Source organism: Zootoca vivipara, chromosome 14 (assembly GCF_963506605.1).
Source record: "Zootoca vivipara chromosome 14, rZooViv1.1, whole genome shotgun sequence".
In the NCBI taxonomy this organism is placed as follows: domain Eukaryota; kingdom Metazoa; phylum Chordata; class Lepidosauria; order Squamata; family Lacertidae; genus Zootoca; species Zootoca vivipara.
Genome location: NC_083289.1, coordinates 11,535,708 through 11,554,658, shown reverse-complemented (window position 1 = coordinate 11,554,658; position 18,951 = coordinate 11,535,708). Strand labels below are relative to the sequence as shown.

General features: G+C 43.0%; 1 protein-coding gene across 2 annotated transcripts in view; it reads left to right on the top strand.

The window, feature by feature from the left end:
- Positions 1-18,380, top strand: part of MAPK6 (mitogen-activated protein kinase 6) — a 37,313-nt gene extending 18,933 nt beyond the window's left edge. Inside the window, exons 1-6 of one of the 2 annotated variants that reach the window (XM_035130678.2) lie at positions 3,446-3,632; positions 8,600-9,784; positions 10,086-10,230; positions 10,999-11,163; positions 12,526-12,727; positions 13,735-18,380. In XM_035130678.2, coding sequence (XP_034986569.1) covers positions 9,230-9,784; positions 10,086-10,230; positions 10,999-11,163; positions 12,526-12,727; positions 13,735-14,827 — 2,160 coding nt within the window. In that variant the 5' untranslated portion in view covers positions 3,446-3,632; positions 8,600-9,229 and the 3' untranslated portion in view covers positions 14,828-18,380. Of the gene's footprint in view, positions 1-3,445; positions 3,633-8,599; positions 9,785-10,085; positions 10,231-10,998; positions 11,164-12,525; positions 12,728-13,734 lie in introns of those variants that run through there. The other variant, XM_035130677.2, reaches the window with a different exon arrangement.
- Positions 18,381-18,951: the final 571 nt, after the last annotated feature.

Genomic DNA, 18,951 nt, shown 5'->3' with positions numbered 1-18,951 from the left:
TCCTGGCTACGCCCATGGTGATCCGCCACTCTTTTCACAGGTGTATCGTGGGACCTCCCGAAATGTCCACTGTCTGATGAGCCAGCAAGCCAGCTGCCTGCCCTGTCCTGTCCCCTCACTGCGATTGAGCCACACTGTGCCTGCACCACTGTGTGTGCGTGGGACTGCAGAAGCCGCATCTACCCACCCCTGCGCTCTAGGCTTCTTTTTCCCTCCTTCCATGCCCACCTTAAGCTCTGGGCCCCACCCACTGCCACTGCCTAAAATTCAGGGGTCAGCAAACTTTTTCAGCAGGGAGCCAGTCTACTGTCCCTCAGACCGGGGGGGGGGGAGGGGACAGACACAAATTCTTATGCCCCACAGATAACCCAGAAATGCATTTTGAATAAAAGCACACATTCTACTCGTGTAAAAACACACTGATTCCCGAACTGTCCGCGGGCCGGATTGAGAAAGCGATTAGGCCGGATCCGGCCTCCGGGCCTTAGTTTTCCTAACCCCTGGCCTAAATGGTGGGAAGGCAGTGTGTGAGCGTGATAGTCAGATGGCTGCACTGGGGGCGCCTCCCAAGCCCTGCTCTGTTGCAGCCATCAAAAGAAAAAATAGTGCTGGTACCAGATACTGTTGAGGACCACCTGAAAAGAAAAAGCTCTGGTCTTGTGTCATAGCTCCTCAAAACGTAATGTTCACACTTTCCCACTGTGAAGAATGGTCAAGTCATCAATCTACCTGCCTGGCCAGCAACTCATTTTAGCAGGTTCCTTTTTGAATTGAGCAAAGCTGAAGGACCAGCAAAGGGTGGCTGCATCTGGCCTAGAAGGTCACATCCCATTCCCCTATCACAGCTACCCAATGAGTCACTGAAGACAGAATGCTAAGAATCCTCTGGCTTCAACAGGTGAAGCAATTCTCCATCATGCCAGGGAGCACTTCACCGGTTACTTTTCAGTCTGTCGTGCATGAGCCCTGTTAGGAAAAATATAGGTACAATTCCCAGAGTCCCCCTGGGAAGTGGGATTGATTATTAAACCACTTTGGGAATTGTAGGTAGCTCTGTGAGGGGAATGGGGTCTCCTAATAACTCTCACCACCCTTAAGAAAACTAGTTCCCAGGATTATTTGGGGAAAGCTATGATGCGGGTGCAGGGACGTAGGAAGGGAGGGGTGATGGGGGCACTCCACCCCAGGCAGTGCGATCCCGAGGGCGCCCTGGCGGCTGCCCACCCCGCCCGCGCTGGAGACCCCGCTCCCAGAACATGTGCCCCGCCCCTACGGATGGCACACCACGCCCTCAGAACGCGCACCCCACCCCTACAGGTGGCGCATCACGCCCTCAGAATGCGTGCCAGCCCCGCCCCCAGTGCCAGAGCATGAAGCTCCGCCAGTGCGCGGGTGCCGCTAAAGGGATGTGGGGGTCACTGTGGTCTAAACTACAGAGCCTAGGGCTTGCCAAACAGAAGGTCGGCAGTTCGAATCCCCGCATTGGGGTGAGCTCCCGTTGCTCGGACCCTGCTCCTGCCAACCTAGCAGTTTGAAAGCACGTCAAAGTGCAAGTAGATAAATAGGTACTGCTCCTGTCTGTGGACAAACGCCGGCTCCCCGACCTATAGAGTGAGATGAGCGCCGCAACCCCAGAATCGTCCGCGACTGGACCTAATGGTCAGGGGTACCTTTACCTTTATTATTGTTAAACCGGTACAGTAATACTTTACATACATGTTTTGGTTATGGCCATAGTTACTCCAGATTTAACCACCTTTCATTAAGGTTATTGCTCATACCCAGGTAACTTTTTATTGGCCTCACAATCAGGGTGATAGAAAGATTGGAGTTTTATCCCATTGATCCCCATGCAGGTTGACTGCTACATAATAAGATCACACCCTTGAACTCTGCATTATGATGCCATGTTATTGTGCCATACATAGTTCTCTCCATCAGCCTGGCTGGGACCAACTGCCATTTGACTTCTCCCTTCCCAGAACTGTCTTTGCCACTGGGGCCATTATGTAACAATTTACACATTCATTTATTTATTTACTGTACTTTACTTGTTTAACCTATTGTCTTTCTGCTGGTGCCCTTCAGGTGGTCTGTCATTCAAAATAATGACATACAATCTAATAGATGGGATTCAAAAAGAAAAAGGGTCAGGAGGGAAGAGGATAATAAGCAAATTCAGGTACCAACTCTTCTTCTTACTTATTTTCCTCTTCCCATCTCTTTTATTCTAGTTCTAGTAGATTTTCGACCATTATGGCAGATCATTCATTCTGCTCTTGGCACAGTGTTTTGGGGTATTTGAAGGGGGAAATACTAAATAGCCTCCTCCTAACTTCTAATAAGATTTAGATGTCTCCACAGCATGCATTGAAACAGGATTAAAAAATGGATTTGTTTTTAAGGAGTAAATTTATTTGTGTTGATTCATGTAACGGCATACTAGTTTCAAAATCAAGGGCTGGGCCTCAAGCTTCAATGAGGTTTGAGTGCCAGATGGTGATTTCTATGATAAGTGGTTTTAAACTCCATAAAATCCCTAGACTTGGTTCAAATTAAGCCCTTCCTTCAGATTAAATCACCCAGACTATAAGGGTTCCAAGCTTTGTGAAATAGTCCCAATTTATGTATAGCACCATCTATCTCTGTACTCTGTCTCTGCACAGAGAACAAGTCCCTGCCCCTAGCAACTTACAAATAAAAAAACTGATACAGGTTAGGGAACAAAGGAGAAGAAAATGAAGGCTGTAGTTAAAATTGAAGGATTATTTCCCGCGTTTTTCATGTATTTAGGCTTAAACTCCCTAAGAAAGGAGGCCTCATCACCAAATACAGTTGGTTCTTACTTCTGAGACAGGATTGCAGATAAAAGTGGGCCTGGCGATGAAGGATCCTTCAGCGGAGGATGTTTCCTAATCTGTCCAGTGACATGATTTAGGCCAGGCATAGGCAAACTTGGCCCTTCAGATGTTTTTGGGACTACAACTCCCATCATCCCTAGCTAGCAGGACCAGTGGTCAAGGATGATGGGAGTTGTAGTCCCAAAACATCTGGAGGCCCGGATTTGCCTATGCCTGATTTCGGCACTTAATTCCGTTTTAGGGCCACTATGCTCCGAATGAGCTCCCCTCACCCACATCCAGAATAGAGAAAGGCATCCCCCCCAATTTCTTTTCTTCTCGCGCTTCATTATCAGTTGGACTTTTAACATATCATCACCCTTCTGTCGCCGGCGTCATATTATTTTTACTATTATGTATGATAGTAATGCCGTGACCCGGCTGTCGACGTCCGCTTCTGCTGTTTTGTGCGGCGAGCGGTGGCGCGAGCCTCTCAGGCGCAGATTCCCCTCAGCGAGGACAAGGCCGCGCGCCGCCGCCTTGACCTCAACCGCCACGTTTCCCCGTCCTCGCGAGGCGGAGCCGCCATAACTCGGGCCCGCCCGCCGCTCCACCCGAAGGCGGAGCTTCTCCGCTTCGGCCGCCCTCCGCTTTCTCTTGTCCTCGTAGCCGGGTTACATGGCAAGTAGCCGCGGTGGGAGCAGGGCTTCTGTCGCTGGCTCCGAGACCCTTACGCCAAGGCCCGGCGGGGGAGCCCCGAGGCTTTTTTTCTCCATGAGCCTGGGCAGCCCCGTGAGTTGCTGGTTCGGCGGCGGCGGTGGGGGGAAAGCAGCGCGGTGGGTCAGGCATGGGAGGCGGACAAGGAGGGCCGTGAGCGGCGGCGAGGCTAGGGCCGCAGTGCGAGCGGTCTCGCTCCTGCCGCCACTGCACAAAGACGCTTTGTTCTGGCGCCTCCCGCGCGCTCTGCCGGGGCCTCTGCCCGACGGGGGAAGCCCGGCCAGGCCTTCCGCAGTGCGGCGGAGCCTCCCCGGCGGCCAGCGCTCCAAGGAGGACCGGAGGGTTGGGAAGTGGAAGGGTGGGAAAGAGAGGAGCGAAACCCTCGGCCCGGTTCGTGGCGGCCCTTCCCGCCTCTGAGAAGCGCGGTGCAGGAGACGGCTTAGGGGAAAGGGCCAAAGCCCCGCCGCCTCCCATTTCCTCGCCCCAACCCCGGGACAATGGAGGCCGGCGAGGGGAGACGTGTTTCGGGGGCGGCGGGCGGTCCCGCGTGGCGGTCATTCACGCCGCCCCCACGAGGCCCTTCCGGGGCCTCTAGCAGCCCCCCGATCCCAGGCACGCGTTTGTTTTTGTTACTCGCGGGGAAGCCCCGCGGAGTTCGGCGGGACTTTCTCCCCCCCGTCCCCAGTTCCCGTGTTCTTGCTCGAGAAGAGGCGGCGGGCGGATTTCCGAGGGCGCGAAGGCCCGGGTGGCATTTAGCAGGGGCCCTTTCGCACCCGTGTCCGAGTAGACCCCCGCAAAGGGGCCGCTCTCTTCTCCTTTGATCCGTGATCATAACCCTCCAGCGTGGGTTTAACGCGCGAACGGAGCTTACTTCCGTGTAAAAAGAAAAAGCCGCATAGGGTTGCGTTGTGAAGGCTGGCGACGCTGTGCATGCTTTGCTTGGAAATGGGCGAGGCTTACTTCCGAGTAAACTCGCAGGGGGCTGCCTGGCCGACCTTTTGTTTGTTTGTTTTTAAAGTGGACAGAAAGGGGTTTTTCTAAGCACCACGAGGGCGGATCAGTGACGCGTTCGCGGATTTCTTCATATCTGGAGTGGAAAGGATGCGTTAGGCGGGTGTCGCCTGACGTGGAAGTCTCTGTTGCGAAACAATATTTTCTACCCAAAAGGGGCCTGTCTCCGTCTGCTCTTTTCCCCTTCCCCCGGTAGCCACCAGACACTGCGGCACTTGCGGCTTCCCTCTCGCCTTTAGGACACCATACATTTCCCGGCCTCCGTTCTCTTGCGATGCGCCTTTAAAAGCAACTGCTGCAGTGTTTCTTTTCATCCAGAGGAACTAGAGAATACGACTGCCCCATTTCCCTTTTTTTCTTGCCTCCTCTATTTAAAAACTGCCCCAGGAAAGCAGCAACTTGTGGTGTGAAAAGCCAGTTGCGTTATAATAAGGACAGAGGTTTTAAGGGGGGCCCTCCTCCCCCCCTTCACCTCCTTTGCCTTTGTGGCAACTGAGACACATCTGAAGATAGATTTTACTGTGACAGTGACATCCAAGACCTAGTTTAAAGTACCAGGCCCACCCAACTAGTAGAGGGTTTAATAATAGTTGTGTGTATCATTGACATGGAGGAGGAAAATATCCATTGTGGCAAAGAGGCTGTGGCAGAAGGATTGTTAGGAGACAAAATAATTGCAGGCAAGTGAACTTTTTTGCTAGTGGTTTTCCAGGATTGCTACATGCAGGAGCTGTTCTGGTTCTCTGTCTCTTATTGGGAGGGCCCAGGATCACTTTACAGTTTGTGTGGTTCTTCAGTCAGAAGGAGCCCAGTATATATCTTTTCTCTAGAAAGCACATAGACAGAGGCATGAGAGTAGGTCTTACTGAGCTCTATTGGAAGTCTCTTTTTGAAGAAAATTATTTTCTTTAATTTACAAGTTACTACAGGATACCGTTATGCATTTTTACTCAGAAGTATGCCCCAGCAATGGAACTTGGAAGCATGCACAAAGGATTGTAGGCTAAATGAAAGAAAATGAGCCTGCATTGGGCCATACCAGAATAACTCTCAGAATTAATCCCAGAATAACTATCGAAACTTCATGATGATGATGCTGAAGGCAGTTTGGGGTGGCTAAAATCACTTGCCTTTAATCCAGGTTAATTACTTAATTATTTTCTAGCATAGAAAATGAAAAGGTAGTGGGGTTATATCAACATTCAAGCCAGAAGTATCAGTTTCTATTATGTGCTGCCATCTACTTTTTGTGAACTGTCTTATTTGCTGGTTGGCAGGGGTCTTTCCCCTCAGCAGTTCATTCTTGGGGGGGGGAAATAACTTTGGGAAGCAAATCAAGACAAGGATTAAACGGTATACAATTTTTAAAGGAGTGGTTTATTTAATGATGTGAATTACTGATCCCTTGTTTCTGGTGAGAAAGCGCTGTGTCTTCATATATTCATTTTGAGCATATGTAAGTTAACAATATCCTGGCCTTCAGAATGTGTGAAGACTTGGTGGGAGGTTTGAGGAAAAAGAGCTGCAGTTTCATGAGTTCTTATGATGACTCACTCCCTACAGTGTGCAACGTGGCTGAGATAAAAAAGAATCCATACGCACTTGTATAGTTACATATATGGAGATTGGACTTCTATCCCCTTGTATAACAGCTTTCTTTTAACACTTGCATATTCTTCCTGTAATAAAAATAGGAGTTGCTATTATGACCTGATCATCTAGTGAGTTGTGTAGCTGTCATTACAAAATGCTAGCCTTACTAGGAGCTCTTATTGTGAAAATGACAAAAAAAAAATAGTGTAATGCACAATGGTGATCAGTGGAATGCAATATTCTTTGTAAAGGTAGGCTAAAATATTCTTTTTTAACATGTATCTGTTTGAAAGGGTTATGTTGCCAACAGTATTGAGGTAGCAGTCTTCGTGCATGTGTTGCCACTAACAGAATATCTATATTCAGAACCTAAGTAATTGTACCTTATTTTCTATGTAACTCATAGTTCTCTGGTAAACTGAGAACACTGTTGTGGGGTTGGTAGTTGGGTTCTGCACAATATTCCTATTATTATTTTTAAAAAGCCCAGCTAAGTAATTTTTGCTCCTTGAATACAATAAGGTAGAATTACAGTGATCGGCAAGGGGGGGGGGGTTCACCTGACTTTTCTTTCTTAATCAAGGCATCATCGTAAAATTATTTTTCCTTCAGCACTTGTTGCACTACATATGTTTTGTTGAGGGCCAGCTAGATGTGGAATAGAAGATTCTAATTCTTGGCTTGGTGATAAAACTTTCTGGGTGACCCTTAAGCAAGTTAGTTTTTTAGCCTATTGTGCCTCTAAAGGTTATTGTAGGTGTAAATGAGGTGAAAATGGTAAAGCCCTACAGAAATGATTAATACTCTAACTTCCAGTAGAGTACTTTCCCCTCCCCTGTCATTTCAAGGAAGGCAGCTGTGACTGATCCTAAAACTTAGGACTGATACTGATGTGTCATAATAAGCTCTTGGCAATTTTGAATATTTGCATGTGGAAGATCCAGAAAGCTACTTTGAATATTTCATCATCATCATCATTATTGGTACTAATCATATGACTGGGCAGAAAAGTGTACTTAATGAGTTAATTTTAATGGCATCCTTTTTTGTTTGAAGCATGCAACTGTGACTCAGAAGTGCCATTTTGATTTTATGCCCTGTGGTCTTCTGACAAAGCACCTGTTCTGTATTTAATAGTTTAAATTTCAGCCATGACTTGAAAGATGACAAGCTCTAAGATTGTAGCCATAACTGCTTAACTGCTATGGGAAGCTAGGTGAAAAGCTGCAGAAAAGCTGAGAGCTGAAGCCTTTAAGTTGTCACAAGCCTAATCAAATGAATCATGGGCTCCTTTGGTTTTTCTGTTGGATTCTGCAACGGAAACAGGAATCAAGTTGTTTGTAAGCTAAGGACATGTTTCATCTTTATTATGAAAAAATTGTAGCAAATATTACCTTTCCTTCCAACACTGAGTGATCAGTTTTACTCTCGGTGATAGTTTGAACAAATTCTCATGCTAGAAGCTACAAACTGTTGAGAGACTGTTTCTCTTCTGTTGCCAAAAACAGTTTCAGCATTTCACTCTTGAGATAATTAAACATTTCTTTAAGTCTGCTATCCTCAGATGTATTTCTTCAAAGTAATTTTGTGGGCCTCAAATGGATGTGAGTGAGAGCATTTCAAAATATATTCTTTGAGGACTGTAGCTGGATGCAAAAACTGGACATAAAGAGAAATAGGCACCTACTTGATAACACTGAAACACAATTTAGAGATTTCCAAAATAATGTCATTTCTGTATAAAGTGATTTCATCAAGCTAGGCTGTGAGAAGCTGTGTATGTAACCTGATAGGTTGATATACCTTAAAGTAGGGGCAGCCAGCCCCATCAGCTGCTTACTGCCTCTAAGAGGTTGCTGTGGTCCCTCACATTAGTCACTTTAAAAAAAAGATCTTTAAAACTGGTACTTTTGGTGTCCCACTGTGATGTCACAATGCCAGAAAAACTTTGTGTCCCCACTTTTTTTTTTTTTAAAAAAAATGTTAACCAGAGGTGCCTGTTCTGTGCATGCGTGTGGCGCAGTAGAGAGCACTTCTGTGCATGCATGTGTGGCGAAACCCAGAAAAATACTTCCGGATTTGCAGCGTGTGTATCCCAAAGGATACATAACGAGAGGTGCACGTAAGTAGAGGTACCACTGTAGTTGAATATCAACTTGCTTGTACAGAAGAAATTTGAGAACTTTCCCAACTAAGAGCCTCTCTTTACTGTGTGTGGGGTGGAGAGTACTTGATGAGCCAGAAGCAACTTGTTCATATGGAGATGAGCCTTGCTTCTGGTTTCTCCAGTAGATCAAAAGATTCGTAATGCCTAGTTCTGCCCCTGTGTTTTACATTCTGGTGCACAGAGTGCACTGTTAAACACACTTTGTTTGAAAAGCATGTATGATTTTGGAGTGCTGATATATGGCTTTTCTTTTTCTTTCTTTTCTCTTCAGGTTTTCACAGAAGAAGATGGATGGTAGCTTTGATTGTGATTGTGGTGAGCTGGAGCCACCTGATCATTAACTAACAGCCTCTTTTGTAAGCTGCCTCTTCCTTGACAAACTAAACTAAACGAAAGAAAAAAAGAAGAGGAGAGAAAAGTGCTTATTTAACACCATAGAATGAAGCTGCTCAGGACCAGTCCAACACTGAATGTATCTGCACTGTGAGGAGGATGTTAATAGAAGCCTATTACGTGCATATTTATTCACATTTTCGTTAAATGCAGTTTAGCACAGTAGAGTGGAGTCCATAGTATGTCACTTCATTCCGTTTGATTTCCTTGTATTTCCTTTTAATGTCTGCGAATATGCTGCACCTTCCTTGAACTATGAATGCTGCAACCTCTCTATCTTTGCCCAGCTTGATTTTTAGAGTGCATAAGTTCTAATTATAACGGGGATACAACAGGCCTGACTGGCTAACAATGCAATGAGAGTGTCAGAAAAGTATTGTGCATTCAACCTGAAGTTTTTCTTCTCCTTTTCTGCAAGACCCTTCATATACCAGTGGAAGCATCTGTACATGTTTGCAGAAGCTTAGTAGTTTTAAAAGGAAAAACAACACAAAAGAATTTCAACATAATGGCAGAGAAGTTTGAAAGCCTAATGAACATTCATGGTTTCGATGTAGGTTCTCGGTATATGGACTTGAAACCTCTGGGCTGTGGTGGCAATGGCTTAGTTTTTTCTGCTGTCGATAATGACTGTGACAAACGAGTGGCTATCAAGAAAATTGTCCTTACAGATCCTCAGAGCGTTAAACATGCTCTGCGTGAGATCAAAATTATTAGAAGACTTGACCATGATAACATTGTCAAGGTGTTTGAAATCCTTGGTCCCAACGGAAGTCAACTGACAGATGATGTAGGCTCTCTTACAGAACTGAACTGTGTTTACATTGTACAAGAATACATGGAGACAGACCTGGCTAACCTGCTGGAGCAGGGGCCCTTACTGGAAGAACATGCCAGACTCTTCATGTACCAGCTGCTACGTGGGCTCAAATATATTCACTCTGCAAATGTTCTGCACAGAGATCTCAAGCCAGCTAACCTGTTCATTAATACTGAAGATTTGGTGCTGAAAATTGGTGACTTTGGCCTTGCACGGATCATGGATCCTCATTATTCTCACAAGGTATGTAAAGATGGACAATACAATACAGACATAAAATAAGAAACAAAAGATCCATAAGAATAAAACCACAGTAAAAGCCAGCAACACTTTGGTGGTGCCAAAGATCTACAAATTTCCTACAAAGGAGATGCTTGGTGATGTTTACAAAGGGCTTTCAAACCTCTCCATGCTGCTCTTTGACCTTCCAGAGTTGAGAGGTGAAAATGAAATCACCCCAAATAAGTTGCCCTGAGCTTCTTGGAGGAAGGGCAGGCTACAAATGTGATAAATCAAATGCAAGTAAAATTTCTTTTTTCTGTAGGGCCATCTTTCCGAAGGATTGGTTACTAAATGGTACAGATCACCTCGCCTCTTGCTATCACCCAACAACTATACTAAAGCCATTGATATGTGGGCTGCAGGTTGCATCTTTGCTGAAATGCTCACAGGGAAAACTCTCTTTGCAGGTTGGTGGAGAAGGATGGGTGCAAACCTGTCATCTTAAGTATAAGACCTCTGTGCGTTATATTGATGTAGCCAGTAAAACTTCAGTTTGGAAAAGCAAAGAGCTTATTGGAATGAAAGTGGCCAATGCTTTTAATCCATTCGTGAATGTTAGTGCCTAGAGGTGTGACATATTAACAGTTGTTTTGAAATCCATAGCAAATCAAATTTGTCTTGGACATTTTAATAGCAAATAATTATATATCAAGATGACCAATAGGTTAGTTGGTACCTGTTCGATACTACAGATTGAGAAATGTACAGAATATGATGCAGATCTTTTTTATGATTTCATGTATTGTTTCAATTAATGACTGACAAGGAAATGTTGGAAAGGAATGGGGTGTTACAGTGTGGTGTTTCTGTTTGCTTTGGGGGCATTTTATTTTGGAAAAGGATAACTCACCACTAAGGTAGAGGAACCTGTTTTTAAGTCAAGAGTTGAACCTAATGGCCAACTAGAGTCTGTAACTAATTAATGATCTTGCCCACCTACTTAAGCCCCCCCCCCTCAAATGTTTGTTGTACTGCTTCTATACTTGGTATTTTTCTATGCCTGTGATGTGTGGGGGTACTGCTACTTTGACTACCTAACTAAACTACACTCTCCCTCTGAAGCCTGGATTTATTACATAGAGGGAACGATTATGGCATAAGGAATTTCTTAGCTGTGTTGATGAATAAACGGGTTCCTGGAACAGGACTGATGTGCTTTTTGCCTTAACATTTAGGTGCCCATGAACTTGAACAGATGCAGCTGATTTTAGAATCAATTCCTGTTGTGCATGAGGAAGATCGTCAGGAACTTCTTAGTGTAATCCCAGTTTACATTAAAAATGACATGACTGAGCCACACAAACCCTTAACTCAGCTCCTCCCAGGCATTAGCCCTGAAGGTAATTTGGCTTCTTCTTTCCTCTCCCCCGCCCCCCGCTTCTTTTTGTCATCAGAGAGCTGGTTTGGCAAGAGCAGCATCTACATTTAAGGCTGTTCGTGCATGCCATGAACACTGCCTTCCACATATGTTGGGGGCAAGACAAGCTCAGGTGTATTGTGTATTGCGTTGCTTTTGTGTGTGTCTTATTATACCAGTTCCTGAGTCCTCTTGGGAAAGGGTTGTGTTCTGTGGGAATATCATTTTTCCCCTTGAGCTGTCTGATTTGCTGAGTTAAACAGAAATTCAGTATTCTGTGGAGAATTGGACCAGGCAGTTCAAGGCTGAGAGCTCAGTCCCCTAGTGAATTGAACCTAACTTCCACACCAGAACTGTGCGCTGGTTGGGAAAAAATGTAGGTAGTAGAAACCGCTGGTGGCTGTTACTGAGGACACTATGTATTTTGTCCAAACAAGTCCACAAAAGTGCATAACCTTAGGAAGCTTTTCTTGCATTCCCTCATGGGGAAGTACTAGTGATTTGTGCCCTAAAAAGAGACAAAAGAGCTGTCCTTTATAAAGTTTTCCTATGTAGCTGCTAGGATGTAACTCTTTGTTCCCATACTGAACCAGGTGCAAGTAACTACAGTATTTACAAGCCTGGCATATTTACATCCACCCCACTTATTTCTGTTGTCTCTATCAGATTCATTGCTTCTTGTAGAAGTGAGCTAAAAACACTACAATGCTTTCTTTGCGCAATCGTACAAATCATATAGTCTGCTACAAGCAGAGAAGTGGAGCAAATGACGTTCCACAATGAGGGAAAGGCAGCAAAAAAATGAATAAAAATCCCCGCTTCTGCATGGTAAAGGTAAAGGGACCCCTGACCATTAGGTCCAGTCGTGACCAACTCTGGGGTTGCGCGCTCATCTCGCATTATTGGCCGAGGGAGCCGGCGTACAGCTTCCAGATCATGTGGCCAGCATGACAAAGCCGCTTCTGGCAAACCAGAGCAGCACATGGAAACGCCGTTTACCTTCCCGCTGTAGCGGTTCCTATTTGTCTACTTGCACTTTGATGTGCTTTCGAACTGCTAGGTTGGCAGGAGCTGGGACCAAGCAACGGGAGCTCACCCCGTCACAGGGATTCAAACCGCTGACCTTCTGATCAGCAAGCCCTAGGCTCAGTGGTTTAACCACAGCGCCACACTCTAATCATTTTTTTCTGGCTACTAAATATTTAGTTCTAGTGCTCAGAAAATTGAAATAATTAAGACCTGTCCACAAATAATGTAAGCATTGTTTTTGCATTTCATACTTTATCTTACTAGAGAATGATTAAAAAACAAACAAACAGCCAACTATTCATTTTGCCCTCTTTAGCACTGGACTTCCTGGAACAAATACTGACGTTTAGTCCCATGGATCGATTGACAGCAGAAGACGCTTTGTCCCATCCTTATATGAGTATTTACTCCTTTCCAACTGATGAGCCCATTTCAAGCCATCCTTTCCACATTGAGGACGAGGTGGATGATATTCTGCTCATGGACGAAAGTCACAGCCAGATCTATAATTGGGAAAGGTAAACAGCCTCAAAATCATTCTGTTTGCATGTTGCGACTGTGCCTGAAACACCAGCTGATTTTTCTTTTAACAGTGATGGAATGCTGTGTGGTGGGAGAAGCATTTCCATGAGGAGGAGGAGGAAAGGGATCTTGGAGCATAAATTCTTCTCATCCCTCCCCATAAATTAGATTAGAATTTTCTCCATTCTAATTATTATTATAATTAATTGCTACCAGTTGCATGCTGTCCCAAACCACCTACCCCATTAGCTTCAGCTGACCAGCTAAGGGAATAAAAGTCCATGTGTACTGGATGTTCTGTAGCTAGTTCTGCAACAGAATGATGAGCAGCATCTTGTACATTCCAATGCTAAATATGTATTGGGAAAATAATGTGACTTTCCAGAATAGTGGCATCTTTGTTAATGTACTTCCCCAAATACGTTGACTTCCATTTTATAACCAAGATGGGGAAGAAACCCTGCTATGAGCAATTAGTAAAATTAAAATTGTACTCACTGAAGCATCACAAATTCGTTATCATAAGAGTTTGCACTTTATATCTGATTGATGACACCAGCCGATATTTGGAACTGGTATCTAAATGTGTAATTTTGAAACAGTTCTCAAACTGTTTTCAGTTTCAAGTTAAAGCTAAATGCAGTTTAGTTAAAACAAAAAACCATTTTTTGAGATGATTGTTGGGAGTCCAGGTTCCTCTTCTCCCTTGTGCTAAGAAATCTGCAACTGAAAGAGGACACTGAAATGTTCACATCACCTTAAATGAAGATGCAGTCCTTTTGCAAATTGTATGCTAAGGAATGAGTTGCGTCACTGAGAAAAACTTCAAAATTAAAGCTCTCTGAAGAGTGTGTGGGAAGTTGCCAGTTGACTTGCCATACCATTGAGTCTAAAATGAGTAGCTATTCATAGTTTTCATTGCTGTTAATCTGTCTTGACACTTCTGCACTATGTAAGCAAATGCATGCCTGTTATTTACTAACATAAGCCGTTAATATTACAGATATCATGACAGTCAGTTTTCAGACCATGACTGGCCTAGTCATAACAATTTTGAAGCTGATGAAGTTCAGCGTGATCCAAAGGCTCTTTCTGATGGGACTGATGAGGAAGAAGTACAAGTAGATCCTCGCAAATATTTGGATGGCGATCGTGAAAAGTATCTAGAGGATCCAGCGTTTGATACCCACTTTTCCACTGAGCCTTGCTGGCAGTATCCAGATCATCATGAAAACAAGTACTGTGATCTGGAATGTAGCCACACTTGTAATTACAAAATGAGGTCCTCTTCATACCTAGATAATTTGGTCTGGAGAGAGAGTGAAGTGAACCATTACTATGAGCCCAAGCTTATCATAGATCTTTCCAACTGGAAGGAGCAGAGCAAAGAGAAGTCAGATAAAAAAGGCAAGTCAAAATGTGAAAGGAATGGATTGGTGAAAGCTCAGATAGCTCTTGAGGAAGCCTCACAGCTTGCAGAAAAAGAGAAGGAGAAGAATCAAGGGTTTGATTTTGATTCATTTATTGCAGGAACTATTCAGCTTAGTTTGCAGCATGAGTCAACTGATATTGACAAATTAAATGACTTGAATAGCTCAGTGTCCCACCTAGAGTTGAAAGGCATATCCAAGTCAGTAAGCAGAGAGAAGCAGGAGAAAGGAATGGCCAACTTGGCCCAATTGGAAGCTCTTTACCAAAATTCATGGGATGGGCAGCTTGTAAATGGCGGGGAGGAATGTTTCCTCATAGACCAGTTTTGTTGCGAAGTCAGAAAGGATGAGCAGATTGAGAAGGAGAATCCATACACCAGTTACCTGGACAGGTTTTTTAGCAAGATGGAAGATGCTGAAATGCTAGAAACTGAGCCAGTAGAAGATGGGAAGCTTGGGGACAAAGAAAGAGAGGGGAGCTTTTTAAGCAATAGTGGGGAATTTCTGTTTAACAAGCACCTTGAAGCGATAGGTATTCCTCAGTTTCACAGCCCCGTTGGGTCACCACTTAAATCCATACAGGCCACGCTAACGCCATCTGCTATGAAAACATCTCCTCAGATTCCCCACAAAACATACAGCAGCATTCTGAAACACCTAAACTAAACGGCAGACATTTCTTTTTGTATTCATGAAATGTGTGTTCTTTTTTATTGTAAGTAATTTTTTTACTTGAAATCAGATAATGTTTGGTATGAATTTCCTTAGTTTTCTGTTTACCATTGTTTTTACAATCCAGAATTACTTTATTTACATGACAATTCTTTTTTTAAAAACTGGCATGTCATTTGCACACAAAAGTAAAGAACAGAGCAGAACAATGCACATTGCAGGAGGAAACAAGAAAATGCACTAAACCAAGTAGAAACACTCTTTAGTTTAAACAGTTCATGCTTTGCAGAGGAAAAATAAGAATCTTGCCTTGAAAATTACACAGTGAGACTATACATATTTGCATGAAAATATCTATTTTTCCCTGAAACATTTTCATTCATACGTATTTTAGAATTTTTCATACTGTACACATTTCTTAGACACATGATACCAGCAGCAACTGAAAAATAAATGCAGAATTTGGTACGCATGTGTTATCTACCTCAAGGTAACAGCAGTATGTGGCAAAACATTAACCACCCATAGTGCTTTCCATAATGCACTTCTATTTAGCCAGCATTATTGTAGTAGGTGGTATGGAGAAATCATTCAATATTTATAAATATTCTGGTATGCCTTCTTTATAGTGGAAATGTTAATATGCAGCGTTTTATTTATTTTAGCAAATTATATTTTCTGTCATGATAGAAAGTTAAAAAAATGAACTTGCTTTACAGATAAAGTTCTTGTTAGCACTGTGGTTTATTGCCTACATAGCTGAAATATAGATGAAATAACACCCCCTTATTCTGAGGTGATCCATATGAGTTTTTAAAGAGATTTCACTTCAAGTAAGGCACTCACTGTGTATAGGAATTTGCAATTTGGAGGTGCTTGATCTCTCTCTCTACAAAGAAATTAGGAATTGTTTTATTATAAAATGCTCCTAGAAGTCTTAATTGTGTTAATTTTTTAAAAACAATTTTTGTAATGTTAGTTGTGTGCATGGAAGCAATTAAGGTACAACATTACTGTAGGTTGAAAGTTCTATATGGCCAGACATTTTGTTTTTACTGTATGTTTTTACTGAATGATGCCCTTTTGTCTCATCCCCAAAGCAAGCATGAGTATAATTAGGTTAAATGTAGCATGTAGCATCTCGGTCTTCTGACAGTTTGTTTTGCCTTCTGGGTTTTTGTTGTTTTTGTTTTTGGGAAACTATGTATCATTGGCACCCCTGTTTTAAAGAGAAACAAATAAAAACATGGCCAGCAAAAAAATTTTCTTTTGTCTTGACATGGGAGTGCTTCAGATAGCCTTGAGTAATTGCAAGACATGAGCATTAATCAGTTTCAAGCTTGTTCCCAGTTCTAGGAAATGACACTTGTGGCGGGGTAAGGAATTAAAATGGAAACATTTTCCCCTTGTCTGTGCTGTTTTTCATACAAAGCATTTTAGGCAAAGCATGCCATTTGCAGCATTGTCTGAAGGAGGAGAAAGGCCTGACCTTTCTACCTGTGACTCTTTCATTCTAATCTTAAACCCCCAAAAATGACTGTATATTCAAAATTGTGATAGCTATATAATGCGTAGCCACCTGCATTGCGAAAGCAAAATAATTGGAGACTTGTTTCATACAAGTAAAAAGTTATCCATCTTGCCATTATTTTATTCAACATGCTTGTGAAGTTGCATGGATTTTGCTCCAAAGCATCGGTGCAGGGAGGCGGTGTCCTCCTTTTACAGCTACTGTACAGTATAATGAAACAGATTGATTGAAGGTACAGTGTTGTAAAACCTGTTAACAGTTCCCTAAGGTATTTATGTAATGATTTTCCTTTCTAGTTTGTGTCTGATCAAGATGTTAGTAAAAGCAGATGATTTCTTAATATATATATTTTTGGGGTCCGTGCTAATACTATATTTACTGATTCATCCCAGTTAATGCTAAAGTGCTTGGCCCATGCCATGAGAATGCATGTGATATATTATTGGCTTTGGTGTGTGAAGTGTGCTGTTTCCTAGTCCTCAACATAAGTAGTAATCAGAAACCACTGGAGTCTGTTTCCCAGTTCTGCTTGGCATCTGACCAGAAGCTTACATTTTAATAATTCTGAGCATGAGAAGAATGTGTGAGAATATTCTTCAGCAAGGTTAGGAACAGTAGGCTTTTAGCCATTTCACACAGTTCCTCTTCTGGTCACTGAAGAGTACATTTTTATGAAGCAACGTTACTTGGACCTTTGTCACAATGCTGTTTGGGGACACAGCATACCACATCTAGAAACACAAGATACAGTTTAAGTGCCCTGGTAAACCAAAATCCATCCCAAGGGTGTGGTCAGAAAACTACTGGTTTGGCTGACTGCCTGTGGCAAATGAGCTAAATACCCTGTGTATTGCACCCCTAGCAATAACTTCTTTTCAGCACTATTCCCACAGCAGCATAGCATGCTCACTTTCTCCATTCTAATTTACTAAGACTTACGTTTTGCCTGCAAAAGATGGCTGAAGTTTCCACCAGTCTTCCTTTCCAGTGATCGGAGGAAAAAGTCCTTTATACAAACCTTTAAAGCAACTTTAATGTTACACCATTTCTGAAAGGTTGATTGTGTGTTTGCCAGGTCTTCACTCTGGTGTAATGATAACAGCCTTAGTATAAACCCTCCCGCTCCCCAAAGTGAAAGATAAACTTGAGAATCATTTTAGAGCAAGGCTACTCTTAGAACTTGCGTAACAGAATGTATCCATTACAAAACAGATACTGACCTTTCTATCTCTTGGCGCTGTTGAGACAAGGAACTTTAGAACAAAGTAACTAACATGCTTAAATGTCCATGGAAACACAATATTCTTGATGCAATGAATGCCATGCAATCAATATGGCTCCTGATAGGAAATCCTTATTTTTGTCTTTGTTTTAGAAACAGGACCAGTAATGGTAAAAGCCACCTATGGTGTGCCATGAAGTGTGCAGTTTCCCCACAAACTTGCAGTTCTCTCACACCACTTTTCGGATCTTCTGACATCAAGACCTGAATGTGCACAATTTGGTAGCCCAAGAGTTAACAAGGGCATCAAACATAAACATAAATTTTCATGTAGCAAAACAGAATTGAGATATTAATTAAATAGAACACTTAACTGCTAATTTTCAAAGTGTTCTAATTCTATTCCTAAAAGCACACATTAAAACTAGGATGCATGCAGTAAGAATTGGGACAAGAAGTTGGAGAGGATTTGTTTTTTCAGTGGATGGTTATAAATATAAAGATATTGGGTAAGAAAGAGAGGGCAACAGCCAAGGGAAAGAATTGATCATCCCAAGACAGAAGGAGCTGATAACACTTGAAAGCAGAAGAGGAAATTGGGATTGGCGAGAGAGGGGGATAAAGATTGGCTGAGCCTTAGGGGGACCAGAATTAAGAATAAAGGGCAAAGGGGCAAAAGGGACCAAGCGATAAATGATAAGGTGCCTGGGAATGTGGGGTGAGCTGTTTTCCGGGCTTCAGTCAAAAAGCAGGATGCAAATCCAGTAGACACATAAAATGCATTATAATAATTTTTTAAAAAAAACAGCAACACACTAATCTCTAAAGGCAGCTATCTTTTTTTAAAAAAATAAAAAGCCTCTTCCAATATGAACTAGTCTGAAAAATCCCTGTCATGTGCTTGACAGCACCAAAGAATTGCTTCAACTGTGTTTCCTTTGCACTTCACTAATTATAGTTTTGGTGTGACCAAAATCATATGAAAAGACTAACAGATTTATTATGACTCACGTGTTGATTTAGGCAAAGATTTACGCAGGGTGTGCTTTTGCAAACTGGTACGGCAGCATTTTCAGAAATAATTCGGAAGCATATGGGTTTGTTTGCTTAAGTTTGGCTGGCGGTCTGTCGCTCTCATTCAGTGACGGTTTGAGTGTCTTATTTATTGCGTCATGATTTCCTCTGTGCTGTTTGCACAGAGGCAATCAAAATGAGGCAAAAGTCTTCTGCCGAATTTGCATTTTGGTCAACCACCCAAGGGAGAGGAGGAGGCTGAGTGGATGGAAGGGAAAGAGCTGGCAAGCAGGCTCAAATCTAGGAGGAACTGTCTCCACTGTGTCAACAAGGGTTTTTTGGGGGGTGGGG